This window comes from Gopherus flavomarginatus, chromosome 7 (assembly GCF_025201925.1).
Source record: "Gopherus flavomarginatus isolate rGopFla2 chromosome 7, rGopFla2.mat.asm, whole genome shotgun sequence".
Classification (NCBI taxonomy): Eukaryota; Metazoa; Chordata; order Testudines; family Testudinidae; genus Gopherus; species Gopherus flavomarginatus.
In genome coordinates this window covers 8,308,166-8,333,917 of record NC_066623.1, presented here as the reverse complement: position 1 = coordinate 8,333,917, position 25,752 = coordinate 8,308,166, and the positions used below count along the sequence as shown (strand labels likewise).

General features: G+C 40.2%; 1 protein-coding gene across 3 annotated transcripts in view; it reads right to left on the bottom strand.

The window, feature by feature from the left end:
- The window catches only part of ADAMTS2 (ADAM metallopeptidase with thrombospondin type 1 motif 2), a 399,572-nt gene that overhangs the window by 159,838 nt on the left and 213,982 nt on the right, over nt 1-25,752 (bottom strand). For all 3 annotated transcript variants that reach the window (XM_050961509.1, XM_050961510.1, XM_050961511.1), the window contains one exon: nt 3,069-3,222. In XM_050961509.1, coding sequence (XP_050817466.1) covers nt 3,069-3,222 — 154 coding nt within the window. The remainder of the gene's footprint in view (nt 1-3,068; nt 3,223-25,752) is intronic.

Here is a 25,752-nt window from a genome sequence, read left to right as displayed (position 1 = left end):
AAGACTGAACTGGAACAATGATACCCAGAAAGCCAGAGAAGAGAGGTCAGCTGGTATTTTCCTTTAAAGAAAACGATGGCTTAGCATTCAAACACTTGTTGAAACACTGACAAGACCGGAGCATAAATAACAGCTGTCTTCAAGTAGTTTTCACTGATGAATATCATCCTACCTGCAGTAGAGGTTGCATATTTTCAATAGCGATGGGAAAAGCCAGACTGAATGGAAAAAAATTAGAAGACTTAAAATTAGATCCAGTTTAAAAAAAAAAAGAATTTCATGAACATTTTCTTGACACTATTCCTCCTTTTTTCAAAATGTCAAAATATTGAAAATGTTCGACCAACTGGTGAAAAAATGGGATGAGCGTTGGAAGGGAATTTTGCAAAATTTTTCATCAAAATTTTCCGTGATTTTTCTTTTACATTTTCACTGAAAGTTTGAAATTTGAAGAATTTCAATCATCTCTACTTAAAATAGTGATCCCTTCCCCAAGCAGAAGTCTGCATTAATTCAAATAAACTCAGAGTCCTAAGCCCAGCAGGATCAGACTCTCTCTCTTCATCACCCTCTTCAGTAAGCATGCTTCTTAACCTTAACCAATTGCCTTAATTACAGTCTGCTTACCTTTCTATTATTAAAAATAATCATTTGTATTGCGGTAGCACCTTGTCCTCCTGTGTGCAAGGTGCTGCATAAACACAGAACTGCAGTGTACTTGCGTATAGTCACAGGTTGAACTATAATGTTGCAACATAATTGTCATTTTGGCTTTGTAATTGCTCTATTATGCCTACCAGCCTGCTACAATAGGGTTATTTTCAGACAGCTCTGTGAGAGAAAGGCTTACACTAGGTCTCTACATTTTACTGAGGGGTTTGAGACCCTGTTGTCAAGGGTCTTCCTCTAGCAGGTACAGCATGCCAATATTTGAGCTGAGCTATCAAAACTGAAATATGATTTGTGCTTTTTTGTGTATCAAACTCCTACTCCTGAGCAATATTTACCATCTAAAAACAAAAATACTGCCATAAGGTGTGAATAAAATTAAGTCTCTTTTGTTTAAAAGGAAACGGCCAGACAGAGATATTTTTCAGCGTTACAATAATGGTATAAGCACATATTAATATAACAAATTCGACCGTGTGACTCCGGGAGGAGGGGCCCTAGGCACATGCCAATTGCCTTAGTCCAGCTCTGTCCAGGGGTGTATCTGAGTCCCACTGAAATGAGCCAGCTCAAGGAGCTCACCAGAGGACATCTGCACAATCTGCTTTGATTGGCATATGATTTTGATGTCTCAAGTGGGTGAAGTTTAGGAGACTGCTACTGCTTTTTGTTTTCAATTCGAGCCCTGTGAAACTTACATCACCATACGCTCCGAATATGGCCTGAAGGAGAAGAGATCCTATTTGCCTTTTTTATAATTTTACTGCCTGGTCTCTGTTAATAGGTAACATTCTAACTGGTTTGTGTGCTTCATTTCTGCCACCGAAAAGGCAGGAATTAACAAATGTATCACAATTTTATGTTTGTCTTTAGAAGCTGGTACTGAAGGGCCACATAATTACAGGGACATTGAGGACCCTTGGAAAAAAGCCTTCTGCTGATGGCAATCACACACCTAGTACTGTATGTAATAACAGAACTGCAACAAACTAACACTAGGTTGCTCTTAAATTATTAGTAGTACATTAATTTACTATACTGTACAACAGAGTTGGGCCCAAATGTGGCTGTTTTTTGCTTTGCCACCCAAACAATCCAGTCAATAGCAGTATTAATATTAGCTGTGAATATATCCACTTACAAGATTTGTATCCACTGCTCACTCAGCTAAAAAGGCACTTGGCAAAAGCAGTTACCATACATATAGGTAGAAAATTCTTTTCTATACAAGACTGCTTATGTCACACAGTGCAGACTTCTTGGCAGCTTTGAGATTCCTTTTAATACAGCTCTTTCCACAACATATTGAGTCAAATTCTACCCTCAAACCTGGATACATAATTCAATGGGAGTTCCATATCTGTGTCTGAGGACACAACATCTTATTCCTCTGGGGTGAAATTAACCACCCCCAATGGCACTCCATCCCCCATGAAGAAAGTGCCAGCACAAAGCCCAGACACCACTGCAGCCTTCCAAGGTGGCCTGTGCAGAGCCCGTGTAGACAATGTTTCCCCCATATTTGAAAGGTGTACAGGAACCACCGCATTGCTGCTCCACCTGTGATGTCCCGGGGTTGCTCTTACATAGGGCTCAACTGTGGCTTGTAATAGAATCATAGAATATCAGGTCTGGAAGGGACCTCAGGAGGTCATCTAGTCCAACCCCCTGCTCAAACCTGGATCAATTCCCAACTAAATCATCCCAGCCAGGGCTTTGTCAAGCCTGACCTTAAAAACCTCCAAGGAAGGAGATTCCACCACCTCCTTAGGTAACTCATTCCAGTGCTTCACCACTCTCTGGATACGTCTTCACTACCCGCCATATCGGCTGGTAGCAATCAATTGCTCGGGGATCGATATATCGCGTCTCATCTAGACGCGATATATCGATCCCCAAACGCGCTTATATTGATTCCGTAACTCCACCAACCCGAACGGAGTTGCAGAATCGACAGGGGGAGCCGCGGACATCGATCCCGCGCCGTGAGGACGGTGAGTAATTCGATCTTAGATACTTCGACTTCAGCTACGTTATTCACGTAGCTGAAATTGCATATCTAAGATTGATTTTCCCCCGTAGTGTAGACCAGCCCTCTGAGTGAAAAAGTTTTTCCTAATATCCAGCCTAATACCCAGCTTCATCATGGGTGAATTACCACTCCTACCTGTACATTAAAAGGGGAAAAGATTTGCCACACTGGCAAGTGTTTAAGGCTGCTGCAATGTTTGTCTAATCTAGCCCAACCTTCCCCTACCCTTCCACATATAAAGAGCAGAAAAGGTATTTCCACTCTCAAGGACAAACAGCCAGAGGCAGCAGATCATAGAGGCTGCTTACTAGACACATGCTTTTAGCTATGCATTAAACACCAGTTGTCATTAACATCTCAGCCTTGCCTTTATACTGGATATCTGAGTTCTTGGTGAGAAGTGGCTTCTTCACAGCTGCTCTGCGATATACCACATGTGTCCTGCCTCCGTCTTCCTCCTGACTGCCTTTCTCCTGAGGCTCAATGAAGAACTCGTCCTTGTCTGTGCGAATCATGCCAGCCTAGGAATGACAGGACAGAGATGGAACATTTTAAGTTACTATGCATACAGCAGATATTGTGAGTAAACAGTTACAATATGCTTAAGCACACTTTAGCACTCTCCAGAGAGCAGTTAGAGTGCAGGGAGCAAACTAGATGAATTCTTTATTAGAGCAAAATGTAGCATTAATGCCTCAACTTGACAAGGAAGGACAAAGGTAAAACACCAGACCAAAGGGATTTCTATTAGAATCTAATTAGCAAGGGCTGGGACTAAAATATGTATGTGGAAATGGGCTGTCAATTAGAAATCAACTACAAAGAAACAGGTAATATGACCATAGTGATTTGTCAGCCACAAATTGCTCCAATGTTGTACGAATACCCATGCCTGCTAAATACAGGATCAATTCAGCATCATGAGCCATTCCAGATGTACAATTCTATGGTGCTTGATCAGATCTTTCTATTCAGAGACAAGATGGTGAAGTGCTAAGCCTGGTTAGCTGGCAAATAAGCTTTGTACATTTTTCTCCTGCATTAATGCATCATGTAAAGATGACACCAAAGACTGAACTGGCACAAACTCTCTTAGCCAGTTAGCAAAAAAATGATTAAAATATAATTTTCTGTAATAAGTTTCTAAGGGATAAAAGCTTAAAAATCCAAACCAGGACAAATATACTGGCATGAAAAACTGAAAACCTTACCTGCCCATTGAAGCACAAAAGAAAAGCCTGACACAAGCACTCTCAGCATGTCCACTGCTAACTATATCAGTGTGAAAGTCATTAAGATAGTTTGTTTTTTACTACCATAGTGAACAAACTATCTTTCCAACATTTTTATTTGGATGGAAAAATATCTCGCCTTTCACCACAAATGTTTGTATAATGTTATAGTACTGCTCTGCTGAGGAAGGTTAAGATAGTCGACAATTGGCTTGCATTGATTTTCCTGACAAGATGGGTACATATCAGTTTGCACGTCTACATTTGAGAACTTGAACTAAAGAACTCTAGTTTTGTAGACAGAAAGCCTGGATTATGATGACATGAAACACAGCAAAAGAAATTCTTAACAGTACTAAATAGGGGAACGTCACCAAACGTAGCCTTCTGGAAGCTGGCTACTTCACCTATTAGTAACTCCCTTTTCTTTATTCTGCTAATCAGTGACACTAGGGCAGGGACGGCCAACTTGAGCCTGAGAAGGAGCCAGAATTTACTAATGTACATTGCCAAAGAGCCACAGTAATACATCAGCAGCCCCTCATTAGCTCCACCACCCTGCTCCCAGAGTCTCCGACCCACCGGCAGCCCCACCAATCAGCGCCTCCCCCCGCACCTCCCAATCAACTGTTTCGTGGCATGCAGGAGGCTCGGGAGGTGGGAGAAGTGGGGGAGCAAGGGCACTGCAGGCTGAGGGGAGGGGGCGGGAAGGGGTGGAATGGGGGCAGGGCCTGTGGCAGAGCAGTGAGCACCCCCCAGCACATTGGAAAGTTGGCACCTATAGCTCCAGCCCCAGAGTCGGGGCTTATATAAGGAGCCGCATATTCATTTCTGAAGAGCCGCATGTGGCTCCGGAGCCACAGGTTGGCCACCCCTGCACTAGAGAGTCAAGCACCATTAAGCAGTCCCCCATCCAATCACTAGACTTACAGCATGTGCAAATGAGTGTGTCTGTGCATTTATACCACACTCGTTATCATGGTATCTAAGCACCTTGGATTCCAAATTATTTGTAGGCCATAGCACTCCCAAGAGAACCAAAAAGGGACCCAATTTCTGGCCCCTTTGAAGTCAATGTCCAAATTACCGTTGATGTCATTTGGACACTCCACCATACCCCAAATGGTAAAATTTTAATACAGTGCACGTGCACAGAAATACTTTTGCTACAAAACAGTAAACTACTTTTGCTGCTACTATAAATACAGCATGCTCTTTGAGTCCCTTCTTGAAAAAATGTCAGGTTCATTTGTCATGTCTTAACTTACATTAGGCAAGACTTCCAGTCCTCAATTTGATTTATTTTTATATATATATAGTATATATAAAAACAGATTAAAGGGGAAGGATTAAAGAAACAAAATTATATTCAAGCAGTTCAGGTTGCTACTCTGTTGCCTATACAGCGAGCAAACTGAATTTGAAATCCTGTCCTGATTCCTTTTATCTAATTTAGATTCTACATCAGACACAAGGAAGGTGAAACAGGCTAAGCAGCCAAGCAAGCTAGGACAACCAAGAAAACAAATGCTAAACTGGGTAAAAAGCAATTGATCATCTTCCTGTAAACAGGAATGTGTACAAAGAAACTTTGGAATTAATGTTCTGTTGCTTATATCTTTTTTTAAAAGTATACATATGCCAAGAGCTAAATTTTCAAAACTTTGCATGAAATATGCACAACTACAGATCAAGAAAGGAGCAAAAATTTGCATGCTCAAACAGAAGCAGACTATGAGGAGCATGTCATATTTAAACCCAGAGCAAATATACATGTGGCTTAACTGCTACATGATATAGGTGTGCAGTTGCCATTTACAATTAACTTAAGTGGGCAAATATAAAAAGTATGCATTTCTAGATGAATTAAAGTCACCAATAATAAAGCAATTAATGGTGGATCTTAATAATTCATGGAGGGTTTAATAGGCAAAGCCACCTCATGACGCTAGGAAAAATGCTGCTGTGGTACTGAAGTTTTTGTCTAAATTTGCAGTGGAAAATTTCAATTTTAGGGCAGAAATTTGGTAAATATTTCAGTTTGGAAAAGCTGCCATAGTGCCTTATGCTCTCATTCTCCACTATAGGCACCCTGGTCAGACTACATTTCACCTTATGCATCTTGGTCTCCCCTCTTGGAGAGGGAAGCAGTGCATGATGAGAGTCCTGCCTATGGAAGCGATTTGAGAAATGAGGCACCATTTCCAAACTAAAATATTTTGGGGTTTGGGCCTTCTGTTTGTCAAGAAGAAAATGAAAATTTTACCATGGAAAGCATTCACACGTTCAAAACCATGCATGTATTTGTGTGCCTTCACTAGTATACCGGTTTAACAAAATCGTGCGTATAATTATCATAACTACATGTACAACGCCAGATTCACCAGTACACTGCAGCTGCTTTGTGTCCAGAGATGTAAACTCAGGTTAGTGGTCTCCGTCGTTTGCACTGCTCTGGTGAGCTAAGCCAGGTTTATGGCTGCTTTGCATTGCTGGACATCATAGCATACCAGTGAATGTGTGCAACAAATGTGTTTGTACCCATCTATCTGTTTGTGTGTGTAACTGCAGTAAACTGCACACACGGATATGGTAAAGTACAGCAAATGAGCTGCCACTCATAGGGAAATAATCAACATGAATAGTAGCTATTATTTTTATTTATTTATAAACTAGATACTTTCCAAACAGAAAAGAAGCCATAATCCAAGTCCTGAGGAGTTCACAGTCTAAGCAATAATGAAGGTCACATGTACAGTTGAGCCCAATACTGGACCCAACCCTATTCTGGGAAGTTCCACACTTTACAATCCATGCCTCTCTATGTAACAAGCTGAACTGAAATGTCAAATCTGCAGCCATCATACTCCGAACACGGGGAAAGTATGGAATCAGATCCTGTTCCAGATCCGAGCTTTCCCACTCAGGCTATCACTAGCTATACATGCAGACCTCTGAGGAAAGATGCCCTAATTTGCCCTTCTGTCAAATAGGAATAATATTACCTATCACATAGGGGAGTTACGAGGGCTGATTAGATAATGTTTGTCAAATGCTTTGAAATTGAAAAGCTCACTGTAATTGGTAAGTATTTTTATTATTGTTTCTATCCAGGAAATCAGAAAAATAATAGTTCTTGCTATGGTACATCTGTGGATACAAGCTCATCATCATGAGGTTTTATGACCCAGCAAATAGTGTAATATGTGCAAGTCAAAAGAACTCCAAGTCAAAGGCAGAAGAGGTGTTCGCATTAGCATGAACATACCATTTACATGACAAGTTCTTTTCTTCACTGTTGCCATATCCCACACTAGTGACAACACTGTTTGTGCCAAGAAAATAAATGTTCGAAGATCTCAAAGTTTAACAATCACGACTATCATTATAATGTTCCTGGAGAGTATTTCTAGATGGCAAAAACTAAAAAGATCAAATTCTTTGGACCAAATTCTGCTTTCAGTTCCACAAAGGTTAGTCCAGAGGAAATTCAACAGGTCACTGAAGATCATCTGGATTTACCCCAGTGGAAAGTAAAGCAGAATTGGGCCCATTCACTAGTAAGTTACCAATTTTTGAAGCAGAGGATGGGTGATTGCTTCAAGAGAACCAGAAGTTCAAAAGTAGCTGCAAAGCGCAGTGTCTTTTGTATTCTGTTCGAGCTTTTTATTTTTAGTCAATGCCCAGGACTGTTGCATATTCATTAGTCACCTATAAACAATGCCTCCGGTTTACTATGATTCTCGAGCCACAGTAAATGCTGTGTAATTCAGGACCAGACATGAAATTCAGCACCAGCCATAGAAATGACTTGAAACTCTGGAAGAACTGCTGAGCTCACTCTTCCCTTTTCCCCGTTCCCCTTTTGTTTTGGGGTGCTTATACTGGAGGAAGGATATTGCTAAATCAGCCCTGCCAGGAGTGCCTTATCCCCTAGCTTGTACAAAATACTAACGAAGAGAAAAAGTATTTCCCTTTGGGATGCACCAATCTAATAGCCCATAGTCTCCAAATATTTCCCACGATAGGATAGCCCTAGGCCCTCCTTCCAAAGGCTTTATATCCTGACCACAAATTACTCAAGTCAAACACCTCTTAGAGCTCATTAACAAGCATCAAGAAGTGGAGCAGAAGAAGATAACTGCATCTTCCTTATGATTAAGTAAGAGAACAAATCCTCCTCAGGTTAGTAAGAAAGATATTTGGGAGTCTAAGCCACATAGGGGGCACTTCAGAAAGAAAGCATGAAGAATGCTATCCCATCCCATTGAGGAAAAGGAGACACTGGTGGGTCACTGATGAGCCTATTAAGCCATGTGGAAGTTGGAAGGTATGGAGGCCCGCCAAGCCTGGTAAAAGGGGCATGTGCAGTGCACCTCCTAACACTGGCCAGCGGGATCTGACGTGATGTTTTAAGGACTGAAGGAGCTCAATGTTCACCATTCTACTAACATCACGCACTCTCCTCTCCACTGTGCTCCCTCTCCTTTGTCCATTGTCCCTGCCAAGCTCCATGTTCTCTCCCTGCCTCTGTGACAGGATCGGTCACAGTTTACTCCCTCCCCCACACAATGGGGAGACCAGGAGTCACAACTTCCCTCTTAGGCGGCTCCAGAGACAGCACAACAGTGCACTGACCCTTACTATAGGCTAGATCACAAACTGATGAGCTATCCCAAAGTTAGGACCTGATCAACAAAAAGTTTATTATGGACACTAAAAACCACATTTGACATAGCCCAGCAAGTGTGATCTCCCTCCTGCATATTTTCTCCCTCATATTTTTGTTATAAAAGCTGCAGAAAAAGTTAGAAGGCTGTTTGGAGTCTGGGGAATATATTTTGGATTATCCTAAACCAGATTTCTTGCCTAATTTAATTCAGATGTGGTAGAAAAATCCCAACCTAGCAATTTTGAGGATGATATGCCTTTGTTGGATTGTAGAGGGGGAAAGATGGGGCAAGATTGGGATGAAAACAGAAACTGGGTTGTCATCCCTTTATAGTGGCAACACACAAAACCCTCCCATCACATCTCTGAATATTTTGCCCTACTAGAGTTGTAGCTAATATCTGAGATTGCTAAAAATATAAGGGAGTGAGTAAAAAAAAAATGTTGTGTTTTTCCATTTACTCACTTAGAGGGAACATTCCAAAAGGCATAACTGGCAGTCAGGTGTCTAACCCTGACTGACAGTCAATGTAATTTCACCATAGAAGAGCTCTGTGAATTACTAGTGAGGGAATTAATAATTGCCTTAGAACAACAAAAGTAGCTAAGCAAATAAGTAAACAGTCCTAGTTTCCCACTACATGGTGGGAAAGAAAAAAGAAAGGCGGCAGCAGGGTCCAATGGAATTAGCATGGAACTGAGAACCAGGAAATGAGCTTCCGACTCTCAGCCACATTTAGTACAGCTGCTACACCCGACAGGCCCATTGTGTCCCAGGTGACATTCACACCAAGAAACATTCTGTCACCACCCCCTCGCCTTTTCTGTAAGGGAAATTCCATTGGTTCTCTGTGGCCCTTGCACCTCCTGCCTTTCTATCACTTGGGACCTGAGCCAGGGTTTCCAACAGTATTGTAGAGCTCAGTTCAAAATATGCCTCTCTTCTAGCCCCCTTAACTACCACCACCTCCTCTCTTATTTACAGGGCATGACTCCAGGTTTCACAGCTTTAGCTCCTATAGCTAATTAAATGTCTTCTGTAGCTCTGTGCTCAGTGAGCGACTTAATTATCTTCTCGTTCACATTGACATCACAGCTTCACGTCCTAGGCCGTACTCAAGTAAACTCCCTAACTACTGCTGCCTCTACTCTTTCAAGACTCCAGACTTTGGGCCCGTCCTGTAGCTTCAAGTTTAATTAATGATCACTTTTTCCTCATTAGCATGGGCTTATAGAATTGCTTATTCCACACAAGGATGGATTTACTGCCCAATAGCCAAGGAAAGGAAGAACAGGATTAAATGTGCATTATCTACAAATTAATATTTTAAGAAATAAATCCAAGTCTTTGATTAGTCAATTAATAAAACAGTAGCTTACAAGAAATCAGAACACTTCGGAAGCTCCTAGAGACAATTTTGCTGTGCAAAGACAGCAATCCCCCATCCTTGTGGAATATTTGATTACATTCAAGTAAAAAGGCAACCAACACCATGTGGGTATACATGAGCTGCACACTAACAAATCCAAAAAATGATCTTAAATTTCAGTTATGTATGCCAATCTGAAAACTAACCGGTGATAAATACTTAAAATGACTACACTGTATTACCTTCTGATTTGTACTGATCAATTAAATCACAGAAGCAAAGAACCCTACAGGTTTGCATTTCATTGTTTAGCTTCAAAGAGATTTCCTAGGCAATTCAAAATGGGAAAAGGTTGTATTTACACAGGAGCAAGGTGGCTAGGCAAGGTCTTAGTCAAGCATATGGAAATCAAATGCATTCTGGGCACAAACACATCTCTTAAAATATAATAATAAAACTTAGCACGGATCTAGCACTTTTCAGTAGGGAATCTCAAAGAACTTTTAACATTTTATTTTTATTTATAGGTTTTCTATGGAATCTTATCACTATGGAATATGGGGTTCTCTCAACCAATGGATTTATCTCCACAATATAGAAGTGAGCCAGAGAATTATCATCCCATTTTCACTGAAGGGGAACTGAGGCACAGAGAAAATAAATGACTTGTCCCAGATCTCACAGGAAATGTGTAGCAGAACCAGGGACAGAATATAGATCTCTTAAATTCATGCCTGTGCCTTAACCACCCAACCATCCTTACTCTGTCTGGGATAATGGATATGCCTCATTATCCTCATTTTACAAATGGGGAAACATGGAGGCACAGACAGCTGTAATGACTTGTCTCAATTTACACTGTGATTTAGAGTCAGAGTCGGGACTGAAACCTAGCTCTCCTGACTCCCAATCATGTGTGCTACAAGTCATCTCACAGCTGCTACATAAACTATTTTAATCCTTCAGTAGTTTAAGTTAGAAAAATGCACAAGGGGGAAAATGGACTAGCTTACATTTTTAATCCTGTTTAGCTTCTGTGTTTGTTTCTCTGAGAGGATGCCTTGAATTATAGGGCCAGAATTGCATAGTACGGTAAATCTATTTTTCTTTTAACTGAACAGAAGTACTGAAGAGTTACATAAAACATTTCAAACACGTTGGCACATATTGTACTGTGTTACTACTGCCCTACAGCTACAATGATTGATATAGTCCCGAGGGGGAGTTTTAAACTGAATGCATGAATTTTTCTTATTGTCAACTATAAATCAACCCTTTTGAAGCTTCTTTCATGCCCTTCTAGTTATGCAACGTGGTTTCCAGTTTCATTGGATGTAAATTAAAAAAACGGAATGATCACATACATGTTCCAGGGCAATACTCTATCTGATTTATTAGTCTGCTTCTCCACATTCAGTACAAGGTAACCCCAAGCAAATGAAAGGGAAATAACTTATATCAACGTTAAGGCCTCTCTGCCAATAGACTTTCACTTCTACCTCCAATAAAGCTTTGTCAGTGCAATCACATTACGTAGTGGCTAAGACATTCACAGATAATGAATAACAATGACAACAGCCAGATCCTCAGCTGGTGTCAACTGAAGTCAATGGAGCTACATGAGTTTACACCAGCTGAAATTCTGGTCCAATATTTTGCATCTATGTTACACCTTTCATCATAGAAATGCAACACTTTTGGGGGGGAGGGTGGGGGGGCATATTGTGAGGTATGTTAAGTATTACCCCAATTTAATATATGGGAAAATAGACGCAGAAGTAAAAAGATTTTTCCTAAGTCCCATAGCAACTCATGTCTGCCACTGTGAATAGAACCCAGGCGTCCTGACTACCAGTCCCCTGTTTCTACTACTAGACACCATTACCAAAGTTGCTTTAGATAACTCTTCTCCTAAAAGAAACTGCACTGCTAAGAGAATCTCTGTGTAAATTATAGTTACTGAGATTCCACTGGAGGCTCCACATTAGCTACTGGGTTTTGAGTCAAATCTAGAATAAGCTTTCCCAATTACTATCAAGGGACTCAGGGCACAACTTCTTTGGGTGGCAGTTTTGCCTACCCTCTTTCCGATGCTTCCAGCTTCCAGTGGGAGGATCCTTGTCTCTGAAGAGTTAATCTGTAGATGTTTTATACCCTATAGCTTTTGAAACAAAAGGCAGCAGTTACTTCAGCAAGAAATGATGCCAGAAATGGAACATTTCGGCAACTCTATTAAGGTTTGTGGCCCTCAGGTTCCAAACAGAAAAGAGAAAAAAAGTTATTAAATAGCTATTGAGAATGAAAATGATAAATGTGATAGATCCTATGCACTCAAGGGACTTGAGCTTGATTACTGTTGTTGCAAGCTGGGCGTAATAATTGCAGTTCTCTGCAACACAATTTCTCAATCTCGATCTTTCCAAGAAAAAAAGCATGAATATCAAGTCCATGAATTTGCTAACAGCAAGAACCAAAGGGATTAACTGCATCCAATTTGAACTTAAGGCATCACCTGAAATGAAAGTTTCTGCAGTGACTTTAACCAAGACGAAGATGAATTCTACCTAAGCAATAACAAACAAACAAAAACAAATAAATGAACATACCAACTGAAAAAAGAACGCTTTCCAAATGGAAAACTATTCACCTTGAACTCTCAGGAACAAAGTTGTTATCACAGAATATTTCTTCAGATGTATGTTTGCTTAGGGCATGATCCAGCTCCCATGAGAGCCAATGAGAATTATGGATTCATAGAATTTAAAGCCCATAGGGACTATTATGATCATCTAGTCTGACGTGTTTTATTCAGTTCAGAGTAGATGGTCACAATGGTCCCTTCTGGCCTTAAAATCAGTGAGTTAATATTATTACTAATTATTTGTATTGTAGTAATGCCCAGAAATCCCAACCCTATTTTCTAGGCACTATAGAGACAACTAGTACTTTTATAAAACTAAGATCTACCAAACTCCTTAGTCTATCCCTAATGAAGAACAGAAGGGTATAAAATAGAGCTGAGGTTTCCGCTATGGTGAACAGGATAAAAGGCTTCTGATCATAAGCTGATGTTAGACAAATAAAACAAAGCCACATCACTAGAGTAATTTAAATCTAGACTCAAAGAAGTCAACAACATTCTGTAGTGAATATCCCTGCATCAGAGGAGGGATGGACAAGATGACCTTTTCCTGTTTTTCCCTTCTCAAATTCTCTATTTCTTTACCATCTGCTCCTTTCCTAATCATCTTCTCCATCCCCTCTAGGGATGCAGTTACTGATATAGCCACTTCATTCGGCATCAAGAATTTTACATTGTTCCCTGCATCTACTGTGTGTACTATGGCAACAAAAACAAGAGTTCCACTGCATTTAACACAAAAACACAAAACAACTTAAAACAAAGACAGACACAAAAAGAACCCAAAAGAATACAACTGCAGCCAGCCATTAACAGCAGGGAAGTGTGAAAAGTACAATTTGTCCAAGCTGAAAAGGAAACAGGGTGAAAAATGCAATGGAAAACAAAAAGCATCTCAATATTTCAGGCAGAAAGGGTGAAGAAAAGTGTCTGTTCTCCAGAAACATCAAAAGCAGCAAACATAGGCTCAAACTGCTGGATCCCCCTCATAGCCAAACAGGACAATATTGAACTCTTCTAAGAGTAAGAAGCAGCCATGTGATCAGAAAGCCACTGAGTTTCACAGATGGTAGTTATTAACAAACGTCCCTCAAGGAGTAACACATTGTTAGTGTAGCCTCACACTTTACAAGGCAGCACGAATGGAGGGAGGGGAGACAGCATGGCAGAGAGAGACAGAGATGCACATGGTGTGTGAGAGAGAGGTGCATTGCCCCTTTAAGTACATTGATCCCACTCTAAGTACATTGCCTTTTTAAGTAGATTAGCAAATTGAGACAGCACCTGCTGCCAGCAAGCTCCCTCTCTCCTGAGCCCTGTTGTGTTGTTCCCCTGCCCCCTCCCCTTTGTGGAGATAAGGTACAGAAGATGGGGGTACAGGTGTTGTGAGAAACTTCAGAGACCTAAACAAGATAAGTGAATGGGTAACATGACAAATGAATTTTAATGTCAATAAATGCAATCTAATATACTTTGGAGGGGAAAATATAAAGTACCTATATACCTTCGTAGGTTCTAAATTAACTATTATTAACACAGAAAACGGTCCTAAGCATCATCGTAGACATCTGATGATGACTTCCGCTCAATAGGCAGTTCTGGTCAAAAAAGCGAAGATGATGTTAGGATGCATAAGGAATAGGATAGAAAAATAATACAGACAATATTAGAATTCCTTTTTATAAATCAATTAAGTGACCTTATATGGAGCTGCTGCACTGGTCACCCCCTCTCAAAAGGGATATTGCAGAACTAGAGGCGGTTCAGAGAAGGGTGACAAGAATGATCAAGGGCTTTGACAAACTCTCATATGGAGAGAGATTGAAAATACAGGGACTGTTTACCTCAACAGGAGAGGAATGAAACAGGAGATAAGGTATATGAAATAAGGAGTGCTCTACAGAAGGTAGGTCCCGAACATCAGTTCTCCCTGTCTCACAATACAAGAACAAGGGGACACTCAACCAAATTAAAATGTGCCATTAGATTGTGGAACTCACTGCCAAAGGAAGTAATTGAAACCCACAGTTTAGCAAGATTCAAAATGGGACATTGTATGGATATCAAGAATATCCAGAGTTACCATACTTAATTATAAAAAAAAATTTGGAAGGGATATTAAACCTTGTGCTTCAAGCCTTAAATCAATTTCTAGCTAAATCAAGAGACAATGTGGGAGCAGATTATCCATCATCTTCTACTGTAAGGTTCCTACACCTTCCTCTGAAGCATCTGGTGCTGGCCACTGTCAGAGACAGGAGACTGAACTGAACAGACTGAGTCTGATCAAGTCTGGCAATTATTCTGTTCTACTCCGTAACTTGACAAAACTTCCTGAACTTTGCAGATACAGAGTTTCATTCATCTCTGTGCCATTCTGTAACTTTTCCAAAGTTAAATGAGTTTTGCAAACTTACAGAGTGAAAAGAGGACAAATGAAATAAATTAAATGAGGGAACAAAAGAGGTATCACTTTTTCTATTGCCTTCAGTGGCAGAAATGAACAAGGAAAAGAAGTGGGGGGAGATAAGTGGAAAACAAAAACTGAAGATTCAAAAAACTGAAATGTCAAAAGTTTCCATTTCAATGAAAAAAATCAGAAAGAGAAATGCATTTTGTGAAAGTTTTCATTTTAAAAAAGGCAGGGGCCATTTTTCATCCAAAATAAGTGCCAAATGAAAAATTTTAAGCAGCACTAGTCAAGCAGCTTCAGATTATCTAACCTCATCATCATCTGGAACATCTCCATTTGTCTATTTTATTAACTGGCAAGTGGCCAAATTAGTTTCTGTTTATTGGTTTGGATTGATATTTGATTTTTTTTTATTATTTAAGAAAGAGGAAGGTGTAATGGCCGGCACTGGGGTTACTGGCTAGTCATCCCTATCATGTGACAGTGTCATAAGCTTTTGTAATCTTGACCTCTGTCATGTGACTGATGGTAGGCATCAAAGACCAATCTCTTACCACCACCTTTATTTCAACAGGCGTGAAAGTTCTATCCAGATACTCCACCTCTGTAGAAGCTGAGCACCTTGTAAACATTAATGAGTTTAGCTATACAACATCCTGTGATGTAAGAAAGCAATATCCTGATTTTACAGTCATGGAAATTAGGCACAGAGAAATTGAGTAGTTTGCCCAAGGACACACAGAAAGTCCGTGGCAGAGATGAGGAATTGAATCTAGATCTCCTGAGTCCTAACCCAGTGCCTAAACTACAAGGCATCCTTTCTATTTTTGATCAGCAGAGCTGCAGCAGACTGTTCCATACCTTTAACAGCTCTAGAACTTTAGACTAACTTCCAGCAGTGCTGGGGTTCTTGTTACAATACGGTAGTCTTAAGGGAAACATCATTACACTGATCTCTCGATATCTCTCTCCCCTCCTGCGACTCTGCTGCATGTAGCACTGCCACTAATTGTCTCCTCTTCGTGTGCCACTACCTTCTTCTGCTATCTCTACATCAAAACCACCACCCACAGCGTTTTAACATAATGTAACTGTGAAATTAACGTTTCCTTAAACTCAATTTGAATTTCCTGGTACTCATCCAAACTGGGGAAAGTAAGAATTTCACAAAACTATAAAGATTATTTTAAAAGTTTTCCAGGTTTTATCATTTTTCATGCAATTCTTCTCCCTTCCTTTTAAAAAATACACAGCAGCACACTGGATTACATCCGTGCCTTTCAGCAGTAGTTCTAGTTCAAGGAAGGCATGATTCCAATCTCAGAAATTGCCCTCACGGGACCTCTTGTCAGAGCTACTGGAGTCTGGTCCCTAAGGCAAGGAGGACATTTGAGGCTTCTGTTGTATTGTACCACTTCATATCATTAAATGCCACCTGTTTTCTCTCCTCTGGAGCCAAGTTCAATAGGCATTTCATGTGAAAAATTAACAAGAATGGGGAGGAGGGAAGACAAGGAAGGAAATCTACACAAGACAGGTTGCATAGTGGTTTCCTCCAACCGTGATTTAGGGTGGCTTTTCTTTTTATATTCTTGGCCTCGCCTGCTTTTTGTTGTTAGTTTTGGTCTGTCCTGGTATTATCCAGACCACCATCCAGTTTCAGCTTCTTAATTTCTCATCCAGATTTTCACCTGATGTTGAGCATATTTTCTGCCGTTTCCCTACAGCTCACTGGTTTTAATGTGGTTGCAGATCCGATGGCACAATATTTTGATTTGCTTTAGTAATTGCATTTGTCCGTGTACTTTGTTCTTTTCCCCTCGCTTCCACGGCTAGTGGAAACATTCGCCTCTCAGAGCAACACAGCGATGATGCAATTTGTCTGGTCAGTCTGGTGTGCTGGAGCAACAAGCAATTACTTCACTCCTGCAAAGACTTATTAGCACTCAAACAGTGTGTGCACACGACTGAACACAAACCACCACCTCCCAGCTGACAGCACAGGCACTAGCATGAGTGCCCTGATGTGACCCAGATACGTATAGAACAACAATCAGAGTTAAAGCACAAGAACAACAGAAAGGTAGAAGATACACTGGCATTCCTGCAAAAGCCTGGAGGACAGGATCCATACGTTTTAGTTATATTTCAACTTTTTAAAGAAGTCTTCCGTCACTCAGAATTATAATTTGTGAAAAGAACCTGTTCTGTCTTGGAAAGCCAGAGGCTATTTAGTGTGGTGACTTTAGGTTTTGATCGGAACACGCCTCTCTTACCTGGTATATTCAGTAAGCATGAGAATTAAAAGTATGTAACAGCAGACACTAACCCCAGGTCTCTGTGTAAGCCAAGTTAGACACACCCAAACCCCAGGGCAGGGCATGCATAACTTTGGTGGTGGTGTACTCATATCTGGAAGTGGGTTCTCCCTTCCAGCCTCTCCGTCAGAGAGCACAGTGCTGCTATATGTAATCACACCACAGTAACACAGTAGACCATCACTCACCCTTTAAAGATATCACACACCCGCAATGAACACAAATAGATAGGGAGCTCTGGCTGTAATTACCTATGGGGAGGGTAGCCTACTCGCTCAATTCAGGAGCAGTTACTGTCACACCATATGAGTGCAGCAATGTAACCACAGAGTGATTTAACTGAGGTATCACTAACAGGTCTAGTTCACATTCCTGGGTGTCAGGGGAGGGTAATTTAACAGAGGTCTGTGCTATGTTTTACAGATTATCCTTGCCTCTCTACCTAAAAATAGAAAACATTTCAGCTTTGTTACAGAGCGTCTAGCCCTTGTACACAATTCTCCCCTCCATAAACCCCAATCTCTTACCTCTTGCTTCCTCTCCCTTGTCAAGTAAACTATTTCTGGGGTCTTCAGCCAGAGGGTCTACACATGCTACAATCTCACCTCCCAACTGCAGACCCTGGGAGTATGAAATCGAGGCAAGCACATCATTGACTAGAGACCACTGAAATTTTTGGAATAAAAAAAAAAGTTCTTTTTTTTGGTCAAAAAAGGTTTTTTTTTCCAAAGACAAATAACGTTTCTGGAAAAATCTGTTGCCCTCAAAATTTTCAAACTTTTCAACAAAAAGAAAAAATAAAGTTTGTTTAATTTCTTGAGAAGTGAAAACCTTTTGGTTTTCAGGGTCTCTCTCTCAGCCCTTTATGCTCCTGTTTTTCCCCACTGGGAAAAGGAAGGGGGAAAAAGGAGATTTTTTTCAGGTTTTTTAACACTAACATGAAAATTTTTGTTTAATTGAAAAACTGAGAAATTCAAGTAATATTTTAAAATACAATTTTCAAAATTTTGCATAGAAAGTATTTACCTTTTTATACCCAGCGCTACACTTGTCACGTCACACAATTATTGGGACATCCATCCCCACTTTGGTACCAGAACAGGAACTCAGCAGTGAGATACGTTGGTATATTAACAGAGGCTCAGACTTTTAAAGGTATTTAGGCATTGCAAAACATACCTGATTTAGGAGCCTTTGCCTCTTTGTTAAAAGTGACTTCGGAGCTTAAATCTTATCATCCATCAATGAGATTTTCCCAAGTGCCTAAATCCCTTTTGAAAATGAAACAGGTATTGCAGTGCTAAGCGCAGCAACACTTAAATACATTTTAAATGCTGGGCCATTGTCTAAGACTACAGAAAAAGAGGATTCTAGGAATGGATAACTGAACGTGCCCTTCAGCACTACCTCACTTTTAACTCCCCTGGAAAAGAATCAATATAAGTAGCCAAAAAAATTTTTAAAGTTTAAATTTTTGGTCTATGAGTATCACTTCTGGCTAAAGGGGAGGAACTGAACCACACACTTCAAAAATGTTCATTGTGTTCCATTCTAGAAACCAAAGAGACACAGTATGGCAGGCTCTCACTGCAGACTTGCCTGCATGATAAAGCAGACGTGACTGCAACAGATCAAGAACAACAACATTCACACCTCACACGGCAAACGGTGATGGTCTTCTAGGAATCTGTTCTCCTATGAAAAGCCTCATGCACAGTACCACAATAAGCAAGATGCCGGGCCTAAGTAACAAATGTGTGCAAATGAAGGTTTCCTATTTTACTAGTGAATCTTAGGGGGAAATGTGTAGAAAACATTTACATTAAAATTCCTTTTTGTATTTAAGCTCATGTATACTGGAGCACTTGTAAATTTCTAGTCAGTGTGTATAGAAGTTTTATATATTGCTTAAATTAATATGTAAAGACAATTGACTAAGAGCCACCAAAATAAATCTTTGTTAGAATATTTCCAGATGTAATCAAATGAGCAAATCTGTATTTCACACCTGAATCTAATGCTATCCCAGTTAAATGTGCATCCAAAGAACAACAAAATATTCTGGGGCACACATGAAGTCCAGAGAAATTAGTGGGAACTGAGGTCACCCAAGCATCTCACAGTATCAGGACCCAAAATAAGGATTTCAGCAATTCAGAACAACTTCACAACGTAGATATGTAGATCATCATCTTCAATTTACTACCAGGAAAATAACCACACTGAATACATTATTAAATAGGATTTTCTGATCATGTGATCACAACACTTTAAAAAGTACATGATCTATAGGAAAAATAAGATGTACATGAATATTGACATTATGAAGGAGATTAGCTGGTTATGACACTATTCTTTTAGCATTAGGAGGTTGCAGCGACTCAGCAGTGAAGAGGTTAATCATATTGCTAATTTCTGCTGGCATAGCCTCAAACCATACTAACCTACATTCTTGATACCAAGACATAAATCTAGGATAAAGACTGCACACAGAATATTGTACTTTAAAGGAGTGTTCTCTGAAGCCGTACACTCCTACAGCATCTAGCACAACAGGGCTGGCACCTGTAGATGCTACCACAGTACAAACAATCAATCGTAATACTACTGAGAATTACCATTACCATAAGCCAAAATAATATAATTGGGTACATTTAGAATTGGTGAATTCTCTCTGGCATAACACTCTCCCTGCTTTTCCATCACAAATGTATCTGACTCTAGACACACTCTTAACCACAGACAGAACTGTAGGCTGCAAAATGTGGGTTTTAACACTGTAAACCTATATTTAATTATATTTAGAAGACTCACTTTAATAATAGATGAAGTTAACATCACTTACTTTGATCTGACATTGGATATCCTGGGCAGGAGAATACTGTACATCAAGATATATTGTCATGTCTGAAATGTTATGAAAAGAGGAAAATAGCTTCTCTGCATACAAATATCTTTATTTTTTTCTATGAACAGTTGCTTACATCTGGGTCATGTTATAGCAAAGAGGAACAAATGCCAATAAGCTGAACTGTATTTTTAATGAATAACCACTTTGCACCGAAGGACCTAGATCTTATCTATGGAATGTGCCTGAACTAAAAAGATACAGAGCAGATGGATCAATGAAGAGCAAACCTAAATTTTTCAGCCTAATTAACTGGCTAAACTATTTTATGGTAGTAATATGAGATTTGACACCTGTACACACATGTAACAAAAAGACAACCCCTGCCACAAAGCTTACGTTCTAACTATAAACAAATAGATCAAAAAACTGATCCAAGGGGAGAGAAGAGAGGAGGGGAGTGGGAAGATACAAGGTAACAATGACTAGTTATGACCAAGTAGTCACAACATAACAGCTCATATAAATAAAGTTCATTTATGCAACTGCATATAGTAGAATTAAGGTATGGCTACACTTGCAGCTGTACAGCACTGGGAGTTACAGCTGTCTTCGTACAGCTGTGTAGGGAAAGCGCTGCAGTGTCTCCACACTGACACCTACCAGCGCTGCAGTGTGGCCACATTTGCAGCATCTGCAGCGCTGCTGGGAGTGGCTGAACAGGCATTCTGGGATACCTCCGAATACCTCTGGAGGCCAATTACAGCGCTTTTGGCGGCCACACTGGCGGAGCAGCGCTGCATCACCAGCGCTGCAATCGTTATACCCCAGGCAGAACAAGAGTACAGCCAGCGCTGCAGCCAGGGAGATGCAGCGCTGTATGTGCCTTGCAAGTGTGGACGGTGAGTAAGTTGCAGCGCTGCAACTCTCCAGTGTAGCCAAGCCCATAGACTGTGTCATTTATTTATTCAGTAGAATACAGCTGGCACTACAGTATGGGCATTGGCCTAGTGGTCCTCACAGTTAGCACTCTGCATTGCAATGTGAGAGATTCAAGATCTCTCCTCAGACCAGGAAGGATTATGAGTGACAGACTTCACTCTGCAATGAAACCTATGGTTACATTAGCCTCCCTCAATGAAGGAAGGCTGCTGTTGTGACTTACATTCATAGGTGGAAGGAGAAGTTTTCTGTTGAAGCCAGGCTACTGGGGATGTAACAGAAATGGAAATGTTCTGTTAAGAGGGGGAAGTTATTTGGGACATCAATTAAAAAAAATTTTTTTTAAATGCAACTGTAGTTTCTGCAAACAGGAAAGTGATAATCGCTTCAGATCAAGAGAAGCAAAATTGGATGTTCTGACTCTTCACAGATCTCAATACAAAAAATAACACCCATTTTCCCACAGTGTACCAAAAAGCCGCTCCACATATTTAGGCTGTGAAAGCATGCTAATTGTGGGGAGGCAGGAAGGAAATCACTTTTGCGATATCATATCAGGGACATGTAAATAATACTTTGAGTTTGGGCTAGAATCCCATCACAGTTATTACATGCCATCCAGAATGTGTCACGCTATCCCCACAAAGTGACTGAGCAAACTCTAGCCCAGGGCTGCAGGGTATGAGCAGTGCTTTCCCTGCAATTTCTCCCTCCAGCTGCTGTGGACACCTGTTGCACTGGGCACAGGAACTAATAGCATAGAGACGGTCTCTCCTGTGCTCGCAAGGCTCCCCCTACTGGCATCAAAATACCATAGGGCAGGAGGAGGAAATTGACTTGAATGTAGAGGGCTTCATTCATCAAAAGGCACATCCTTGACTCTAAGGAGATCCCTGCTCCAAAGTACAGAGGCGCTAGAGATTCTCAGTGAAATGGTAAGTTCTTTTGTTTTGTTTTTTAAAACACGGACAAAACACATTTTTCCCCTAATTTCACTCTTGCAAAAAACTGAACCATTTTTTCTGAAAAACTTTCGAAAATTTTTTTCCTGAAGCAGAGACCCAGCATGTACATTTTCAGCCAAGACAATTGGTTTGGCAAAGTTATAAGCAACTGAAATAGGGGTTTAAGTGTTGGTCAATCTTAACTATAGGTAACACTACCTGCCTCACCTATAATATTCACACCCACACACATAGGTACACTATTATAAATTTAGAAGGATATTCATGAACATGTGTGTATATATATATATACACACAGATACTATATAAATACATTTCTAAAATATAAGAAAGAGATGGTATTCTCAAAGTAATTATCCCATAATGAGACTACTGTCTTTTTCAGGATAAAGTGGAGCATTCTAATAATCTTACTGTGAGAAACTTCAGCCTGTAGGTGATAACAGGCACATGAAATGAGATGTGTGCACTTGACCACTAATGCATTCAATCATTTATTTTTAATAAAGCATCTTTACTATGAAATGCAGCATGAAAAGACCTGTATTAGAGGACATGTGAAGGGCTACGTATGAAGCTAAAATTTCTAGCAATATTTCTGCCTGATGCTAATGTAAGAGATCTTTGGGCTTGGGTGTCAGTTATGTTGAAGCAGTAGGATAAACTACAATCTACTGACATGTATTCATTTAGTTCTAGTGAAAGATCTCTGCAGGGAATGGCATTGCTGGGAGTCTGCCTGGAGGGGGAGCAGTTCAATTTAAGCATTAGATCCATCTGCTTTGCTTTTCTGTGGCTGTTCTTTTCTGTTTGTTCAAGAAAACAAAAATAAGCTGGATAAATTACACACATTTATTGGAGTTGCTATTCACTCTATCACTGTACTCTAACCACTATAGACAGCGCACCTTATATGAAGAACTATTCAGTGAGAGAGACAGGAACCAGAGGCATGTTTCATAAGGTTAAAGTCAGCTCACAGGAATGAGTCCTTAACCACAAGACAACATAAAGAAAAAGCCCATACGCAGAGATTGTTGCAACAAGTGTACTGGGGAGAAGCAAAGTGTGACACCCTAGTCCAATGAACAGTAACATATAGATTTTGAATGTCCAAAATGCTACACATTGCAACTAATGGTATTTCTACACTTGATGTGATCCTAACGGCATCTGTAGCATGCAGAGAGAAGGTTTGGAAGAATTCCTGCAGGTTAGTATAGCTGGATAGATTATTCTAGTTTCCAGTTCTGGGGGGAAAAAAATCTGGTAAAGTGAAGGTTTAAGGTGAGGACTTGTGAAAACTGAAAAAAAGAGAAAGCATCACTCCTTGCTGGGTTGCAGAGTGTGTCATGGAAGGCTATTTTTGTGAGAGACAGTTTGTCTGCTATTGTGTGCTCATCTAGTCAATGTTTTAAAAGAGCTGATTACTGAAAATTTTGAATTCTTAAGGTCTGATGTAGACCTAATATACGATCACTGTTTGAGCAGAGGGGAAGAGATATATACAATTAGATTTCTATCTGTTTTCAAAGCATACAGAAAAAGTACATATTGTAGTCTGGTGAGCATTAACATCTAGGTGGAGTTATCACATGCAAAGAGTTTGTGTGAGAACTAGAAATAAGGATTTCTATTCCAGCAATGAGAAAAGTGCAACATGTTTCTGCATATATTGGTTTGAATTTCTAAATGAAATTGCTTGGCAAATTTATCAGCAGAAGTGTTGGCCAAAAGAGGGATTTTTTTTTTTAGCAAATATTGCAGAATATTCATGCAAAGCAAATTTTGAATCTTAATCACAATTATTTAAAATAAAAAACTCTGTTCTAAGAGTTACACTTATCCAACCAGGGAACAGAAATATATAATCATGTGTGTTTATATAAACATATAATCAAGCAGTTTGAATTCTGAATATCAAATACTGCTTGCGAACAAGCTATACCCCAAGAGTTGTTGGCTGAAATTATTTGGTGAACTATTTTGATCAACATACAAATTCAAGCAAATCATGGTCTACTCACAGGTAATTCATAAATAGGAAAAAGAGGTGACATTCATAACATGAATTACTCTTTATGAATTGTTCACTCAATTCTAATTTCCAATTTATTTGCTAAATCCTACTGTGTGGGAAGAAGTTAAACAATTTATAAACTAAACATTGTGCAATGGAATCTTGGAAACATTTCACAAGCGGGTCAGTCACAGCAACTAACTATTCTGTGTCTGAAATGTCTGTTTTCGTGTGAATGCAGAGTATGTTCTCATGTCTACAATTTAGGGATCTTGATGTTGGATCCTCCAACATCTGAATTGTAAGCTTTGATATTCACGAGAAACTAAAGAGATCTAACCATGACCTACTGACCTACTTCAAGATATACTAGTAGTTTTAAAAGAAGCAGTCCTTGTCTCTACAGTGTTTAACTGATATGCTTCTCAAGATGAAGTCCTTGATCTTAAGCCTTCTACCTTGCCATGTTGGAGGATCCAACATCAAAATCCTGATACTCCATCTGCTGTCTGACATCGCTTCCTCCTTTTCTCTGATCTGACCTGGAAACACTGTATGGGTCCCAGAAACAGCAACTCATTTAGTTCCTTTTGACAGGGATGTAATCATAAACCCCAGAGCAATTTATGTACACAAATCCTGCAGTAAAGACAGGCATTCCAAACATCTCCACTGCCCAATACTTGGGGGAAAACAACATGCTGACATCTGAAGTAGTAATGGAGCTACTGCTATATTGTGTCAGTCAACATAGAGATGAGACTAAAGAAAAATCTCAAAGCAGCCAAGCAGCGTTGGAAGCAACGATGCTGACTACTGTCTGCTGGCTGTACAAAGAGGAAAAGTAGTAATTTATCACCTCCAGAATGATAGCTACTACAGGTGAAGAATCTGATTATTATGGATAAGGTTAAGATTTCGTCACCGTTATTTTTTAGTAAAAGTCACAGAGAGGTCGCAGGCAATAAACTAAAATTCAAAGGAGCTTGCAACCTGTCTGTGACTTTTACTAAAAATAATGGGAGGATGCGGGATTTGACAGGGGGATGACTTAAGCCTGAGCCAGACGACTTCAGGGCCAGGGGCTCAGAGCTCTAGGACCTCTGCTGGCTGAGAGCTCTGGCCTTCTGCCCTGGGCATGGCTGAAGCTGAAGGAAAAATGCCATGGTAGTCTCTGAAAGTCATGGAATCTGTGACTTCCATGACCACCATAACAAAATTGTATCCTTAATTATGAAAGACTCAATGCCACTTCCACAATCAAATACTGGGGTCAAAATTCTTGGCCCTTTACAGGCTTTGTCCTACTCTAACAAGGCAAAGCAGTCTTAACATTTGCCTAAGTTTATAAGCTGGAGATTCCACCGTACATCATCCCCTATTGTAAAGCCCTGGTTTAAAGGACATGCTGGAGTCAAATGAGCAAGGCCAGAATAGGCTGCACTTCATCAGTATTCGCCCACCACTTTAGCCCCATGGGTTCTGTTAAACGAGAGTAGCCTTAAAGCTGTTCTTACTTATGCTGGGAACCAGATCTGCCCTTTGTGGTAATGTGGTGTAAAGCCATCTTTACCCTTACCTGTCAGGGCCAGTGCTAAGCATAGTTTGGCCAGACCCAAACGGTGAGGCCC